Below are 7269 nucleotides of genomic sequence, written 5' to 3'. Positions count from 1 at the left end.
GGGGGGGGGGTCTAGTGGCCTGTTACAAACTAGCCAGAGGGGACTAGCAGGTACTGGGGGAGTCCCTGTTCCCCTGAGCACTACCAGGAGTGACCAGGAATAACGGTCACAAGCTGGCAGAGGTAGATTTAGGCTAGATATCAGGAGGCGCTGCTTCACTGTCAGGGCGGCTAGGATCTGGAACCAACTTCCAAGAGAAGTGGTGCTGGCTCCTACCCTGGGGGTCTTTAAGAGGAGGCTAGACGAACACCTTGCCAGGGTCGTTTGACCCCAGTACTTTCCTGCCAGGGCAGGGGGTCAGACTTGATGATCTGCTCAGGTCCCTTCCGAACCTACCAACTATGAAACCTGTGTCAAGATAACCAATTTAAAGCATAAAATAAATATGCAAGCAATGCAGGATACCACAGCTAAGCTGAAATCGCGATTAGGCTAGAGAAAGAGCACTATGATAGACAGGTAACTTACAGATAAAATAAATATGTAACTGTGCCCAAAATATTCCAAGTACATTCCCAGGAGAAGAAAAAAAAAAAAGACAAATTCAGAAAAATATTTGGACAATTTCCTCTCAAATCAGACTCCTTAATGCAATCTGTGGTACAATAATTCAACAAGTTACCAAAAGAAAATTAGGTAACTAGAAAAAAGCATAAAACTTCCTTTAGCAAAACCCTTACATCAGTTATAATTGTCAGAGCAGAAATAAATGTATTGATTTGTACTAACACCCACTAAGGCGGCAACTGGGCTCCTTATACTTATTATAATCAAGGTCCAGGAATACACTCTATTTTAATGACCTATTTATAACTGAATTCTCCAATATTAACTGTTAAGAATAACCCTCTGGTAAAGTGTTAAATTGACCCAAGGGATAGGTCTTCCCTACACTTTGGCTCCTGCTATACAATACATATATTACGCAATTCAGTGGTTAATCATGCCAAAAAAAAAAAAAGAAGACTAATCACACATGCAAAGCAATTACCACACAGTAAAAATGTCGATCCAGCTATAAAGTTAATGCTTGAAAATGTGGAAAAAATTGTATAGCTGGCTTCTATCCAGCTTAAATTTGAACGTGTAGGAGGGCCCTTCAAAGCCCAAAGCCCAATTAGGCTTTTAATGGAATATTTCAGAGTACTTCTATTGATAACAATAAGCTAGCCATAAGGAGAAAGCTGCATGCTGGAACAAGAGACAGCTCAGGCCTCATCTATGCAAACTTTACAACTGTGAGCCTATACTCCAGGCCACGCTCAAGCACACGTGAAACTAGAACAGGCATTTGTGCGGGCTCAAGGTACTCGCTCCCTGTGAGGCAAGCCAGCACACCTTGAACTATCTAAAGCTTTCAGATACTTTTTTCAAAAATCTCCCCAAAGTTTATCACTGGATTCCAGCCCAAAGATTACAGTGGCACACGTTTCTATGTTTTGTTAAACTCTGTGTTAAACAGAAGCAGCAGATGCTTTAACAATACGAATTCAAGAGAGCTGACCTTGAATTTTTCACTATATCTGAGGGAGATTAAAGAAAAAAAAAAAAAAAAAAAAAAAGACTACCACAAATAGTTAAGAAAAGGTAGACCTCTGGACCCAACATTTTAAATATTCCATATTTTCTACTAATGAAAGAATTTTAATTTCTTCCTGTTCACTTATCTATCCCCACCTCAAATCACGCACAGATATTTGGCACTTCCTTGAACATACCTGAAGCTGTGCCACAGCAGGGCGGTACCCACCAAGCTGACGAAAAGATGCTGGTGATAACATCTGGTGGAAACAGCGTAACATTTCTCTGAATCTGCAGCAAGTTTAATACTAATGCAAGAAATACACCAATAAAAAACAGCACTATTCCACGAATCATGAAGTTCATGCCATGAGTGGTTATAGATGAAATGTATGGACCACACTTTTTGGGTTCAGATGATTTTTCTTCAGTTTCTGCCATGACTTCATATGGTTTCAGAGACATCCGCCAGAGGATTCCCTTGTTGTCAGTATTATGGCTCTCCTCAATTAGGAAATACTCCAAACTCTGCAAAATACAGAAGGCTCATAAGGCAAACTTTAAAAATTACATAGCTTTAATTGGTTAGAGAAAATAAACCATAAATCAAACTTTTCTGAGTTTGAAGGTAAAAGGTGTTTTCTGCAAAAGAAAGGACATCTCACAAGAAACAGTTCTGCAACAACAACATCCTAATATGATGACTACGATCATAAAGATAAGAGATTTTTACAAAGAGTATTATTTGCAGAGGGAAACAAAAATCAAAACAAGGATGATGGTATAGTTGTTAATGGGGATCACAGGGAACAACAGGAGGAAATAAAAGCAGACGAGGTTGCTTCACAGAGAAGATTAAGTTTGTGACTGCTTTGATGTCAGGAATAGGAAAATGAAGAGATTATGTGGCTCAAAAGAGAATGAACAAGGCACCTAGACCCAAGGGAGCAATGGCAACCCAGTTACACACTACTTCGATCTTCCAAAAAGCCAGCAAGCACAGTTTGCTGGTTCTCAGCAGGGAAATGAAATTTGAGAAAAAAAGTCAGAGCTACATTAAGCCAAAAGTGAACTGACAACCTTTGGGATATCTAACAAGAGAAAGTGGGTCTTCACCAGTCAGAGGGCAAATTACCAAAACTGTCAGCGGGCAACACAACTTTCACCAATACTATAATGTGAGGTTAAGGAAAATGATTTCCTCAACCACAGAATAAGCTGTGTGCAAAGAAGTAAAGAAACTCCACCTTCCCATCAGGAAGAGAGCACTCTCTACATGACTAGCTCTGTATAGAGTGTGTGCATGGGAGAATTCCCATCTCAGCCACCTTTTTTAAAACTGTCAGTCAGAAATCTTGTTATACATGAATGTGACACTGAATCCGTGTATAACAAGGATCCTGATTGACAGCTTAGCCACCTGGAACTTTAAAGAAAAAAAACAAACATTGTTTTTAAATTTAAAACTGCCAACTGGTGGCGGCTTTTGATAACTCTTACTTATGGCCTTGTGGATGGAGACAGAGGAAGGAGATTGCTCGCTTCCCCCATTCCACCCCATGGTCAGCAAATGCGCAAGAGGTAATCCAACTCTGCGGCTACATGCCATTCAGTGAGAAGCATGATGCCCAAGACAGCCTCCATTTTTGAAGATCAGGAGTCTTGGAAAAAGTACAAATGGTAGGAATAACAAGTGGAAAGCTCCATACACTCAGATAAGTTAAAACACACACAGCAACCAACTCCAAGAGGGCATTACACACATTCTGGTGACCTCGATACCAACCTGTAATCTACAGCAGTGGTTCCCAAGCTGTGGTACAGGTACCACCAGTGGTACATAGACAACCTGTCAATGGTATGCGTTAACAGACTTATTATAATTACCTTAATAGATTTCATAGACGTTAGGCTGTAAGATCATCCAGTCCAGCCCCATACCCCAGGGGCAGGAAGTCAGCTACAATCAAAGGATCCCAACAAAATAAGCACCCAAATGTTTCTTAAGAGTGTCCAGAGTAGGTGCTTGCACTTTATATGACAACAATTTGCTGGTGGTACTTAAGGTTGAACTGAAAAATTTGCTGGCAGTACTTAAGGTTGTATCCTTTTAAACTGGTGGTGTGCAGTCTGTCAGTTTGGGAACCGCTGATCTAGAGTTCATTCAAAAAAAAAAAAAACAGACTTTTTGAAAATGTTAATAAAGAGGTAAGGTAAAAATGTGCTGAGCTCTCCACACAGAACATCATGCTTGCAGATTTGGATGTCAGCAGACGCTTCCAAGAAATAAAGCCCTTATTCTGCTTCTTTGCATCTGAGTTTTATTTCAGTCTAATTACATACAAGCATCAGATGCAGGTACAATGGTGTTTGGCTTCTGAGCCATAGCCTGAGGAGCAGTAAGCACTGAGACACCTACTCAATACAAAAGTTGTGCTGCTGAAATTATGGTAATAACATTTTCTGCTTCAGACAAAAGGTGTGCCCTCTAGCCATTTTTCTGGGAGGGACCGATACTGCAAGGGGAACAAGAGTAGCGTACTGAGCCACCAGGAAAGAAAGTGTGCCCCTAAAGTCATGCCACATCAGGCCACTTAAATATGTCTACTTGATAAGTGACCACAGGGGTACGTCCAGTGCTTACAGAGAGGGGATGTCTCAGTATCAAGCATAGAGAAGCCTGAGTCTCAGGTGGGACCTCTAGCAGCACAGGGCTAGAAAAAAAATCTGAGTTACCAAGTCCAGTCACCGATTGTCAAAGCCTACCACATCGTACAACCCCTTTCATGGACTGCTCAAGCTTCATCTTCAAACTATGAGGTGTTTTGCCCTTATTGTTCCAGAACCTCCCAACTTATGCTTAGGAACCACTTTTCAATTGCAAACTTACTAAATTTATTTGTGACCAATTTACACCCATTTGTTTTTGTTCCAGCTTTATCCTTTAATGCAGGAATGTCAAACACTCACCCTGCAAGGAAAGCAGAGATGCCACGAAGTTGCAGGGCAAGTTCATCAACAAATCTCTAGCTACAGAGTCCCACCAGGGACGCATGTCAGCATCAGGGGGTTGAGCAATGGCTGCATTAACCCCTGGGCCACATCTTGCCCCACTACTGCTCACCTTTTTGGGATCTGATGCATGGGAAACAGGTGTGTATGACACCCCTTCTTTTATGTAAGAAGTTCTTTTTTCTGCCTGACATTTTCCTTTTTGGTATATTTATAGATAGGGGTCTACCGAACTCAAGGAGGTGGCTGGCTGATTTCACAGGCAGATCGTGGGGCCAGCTGCCATTTTCACGAGCTGAACGCAGTAGGGGCCCCGTCACAGGGTACCCCCCAAAATTTTGAGGTTACCCCACTCTAAGGGCAGCCTGCCCCACTCTTTCCTGCCATGCCTTGATGTTAATAGATATATAGATTGCAGGAAGCTGCCTTGATCTTACTATAATGACCACCCAACTTGTGGTCTTGGTCTTATGGACCAATCACATGGGTCTGTACCTTCCCTACACCATGTCCCATGCCTTGAAGATAGCATCCTTATCGATGTTCAGTCAGTTGCTCAAAGAACCCTGATCTGGGCCTTCGACCCTTGGCTTCTCTCAGCTCCACTCCAGGCCTTCAGACCCCTTGGTCTCCATCTTGGCCCCCATTCAGGCTACCGGACCTTTCAGTCTCTCCTCTAGCCCCTCTCCAGGCCCTCAGACTATTCAGTCTTGTGTAGCCACTCCCTAGGCTACCAGGTCCCTTGTTCTCCCTCTCTGGGCTGCCCCCCCCTACTGTTTTGAATGCTCTCCCATCGCGCTGGGCCTTGCTATGAGACTCAGGGCCCTCTCGCTGGACTTCACTATCCAGCCCCTTGGACCTGTCTGGTCCCATACTCCATTCCCAGCCCCTCACTGGACTGCTGAACCCTTCTGGTCCCAGTCTGCTTCCTGGATCCCACTATGTGCCTCAGGCCCCTCACTGGGCCTCACTATCCAGGCCCTTGGAACCATCTGATCCTGCACTCCATTCTTGGCCCCCACTGGGACACTAGGCCCCTCTGGTCTCGCCATACTCACTGGGCCTCACTATGATCCACCAGCTCCTCTCGCTAGGCCTCTGGACCCTCCCTGCCCCCCCGGGGTCCGCATGGTCTTCATTGCCAAGTGCATTTCTGTCAGAGTGCACTCCCCAAGCCTTCCCCCTCCATGGGGTAACCCACAAGGCAGTGGGAGTTGAGGCTTTTCTGTGCCCCCTCTTTACCTTGCCTTGAAGTGGCTCATGTGTGGCATTTCATGGGGCCTTCCCCACCACAGGTAGCCTCACCCCGCTAACCAGCTCCAGTAAGGTGCAGTTTCAGGTCTTACCCATGACAGGTCTTCAGGCCTAGTTGATCTTGCTCATCCCTCTCTGAGCTTCTCCTCAATGTCCTATCCCTTCCTGGGCTGCTAGAGCCAGGGCCAGGGGACCTGGTAGTTATCTCTGGTTCCAGCTCATTCTTGGACCCATGCTCTTGATGATCCCTCCTCCTCAGATAGCCTAGCACCAGTCATCATCATCCTGGGCTACCTGCTGCTAGACCCCTGCCTCTTGGCTGTGCACCTCCCTGCACCCACAGGGACTTTCTAGCCTCTCCTAGGCCCTGGCCCTCCTCCAGGCCAGTCAAGACTCCAATCTTCCAGTTCTGTCAGTCTCTTGCGGTGGGCTATTTCACCCTTCAGCCCTTCCTGGGCCCTGGCCCCAGCTTGGACCAGTCAAAGTTCCCAGGGTCAGTCCTCCAGCTGCCAGCCCTCTCCTCTCCATAGATCATTCCTTCTCTCTGGGCTCACCCAGAGCCCTCAGTAGGTCCTTCTTCACAGCCCCTTTCCTTCTCTGGGCTCATCCAGGCCTCTCAACAGGCTCCCATGCTCACTACACTCACCCAGCCCTTCTCTAGGTATACGTTTCAGATGTTGTTCTCCATGCTAGAATTCAGAAGCTGCAACCTTCCTGCTGGGTGATGTTCCTCCACCAACTCCCATGATGTTATTCCCAACCCTGCCCCCAGGCTCTGGGCCTACATCCAGTCTAAGCCCAGCCCTCCTCCAATCAGGGGTCTCCCTTGCAATCAGGCGACTCCCTGGCTTAGGCCTAGCCACGCCTGCCAGCCACTGGGTCAGCTGACTCTATAATTAGGCATGATCCCACCTGCAAGTGTCTCAGCAGGCTATCTGACCTCTTAAAGTGGCAGACACACCAAGTGTCCTGCCACACACCTCTGATTGGCCAAGGGGCCCCAGCAGTCCTGCCCCTCCCCACAGACTGCCAGATGGCCCAAAACTGCAGCTTAATTACCCTGATAAAGCCCGAGGAAGCCATTCGTTCACATATTATTACATGTGGAATAATGGTTTCCCCAGGCTTAAACAAGGGAATTAAACTGAGGTTTTGGGCCACCCCCAAGTGTAGATGCTGTAAAAGGGCTGCACCAGGGTCTTGGACTGGCTGTGGCAGGCAGCTGTGGGGCTGCACTGGGGTCAGCAGAGCCCTGCACAACAAGCCAGGCCAGGGCTCTGTGGACCACAGTGCAGTTTCCTGGCTGCCTGCCGTAGCTGACCTGGGACCCTGGTGCAGTTGTTTGTGCAGCATCCCCACCTCCTGCTGTGAGCAGCTGTGCCCTTCCTCCCCTCCCTGCTACCTCCACCCTTGCCTCTCCCCCCCGACCCATGCTCCAAGACTGTGGGGCTTCCCACCCTTTTCTCTGATTACCGGTAAGTT

General features: G+C 46.5%; 1 protein-coding gene across 1 annotated transcript in view; it reads right to left on the bottom strand.

The window, feature by feature from the left end:
* INSIG2 (insulin induced gene 2) overlaps positions 1-7269 on the bottom strand; it is a 28177-nt gene that overhangs the window by 12461 nt on the left and 8447 nt on the right. The window contains exon 2 of the mRNA XM_019522525.1: positions 1719-2049. Coding sequence (XP_019378070.1) covers positions 1719-1986 — 268 coding nt within the window. The 5' untranslated portion in view covers positions 1987-2049. The remainder of the gene's footprint in view (positions 1-1718; positions 2050-7269) is intronic.

The sequence above is a fragment of the Gavialis gangeticus genome, unplaced genomic scaffold, assembly GCF_001723915.1.
Source record: "Gavialis gangeticus isolate Ggan-Ray unplaced genomic scaffold, GavGan_comp1, whole genome shotgun sequence".
Lineage (NCBI taxonomy): Eukaryota > Metazoa > Chordata > Crocodylia > Gavialidae > Gavialis > Gavialis gangeticus.
This window is presented reverse-complemented; position numbering and strand designations above follow the sequence as displayed.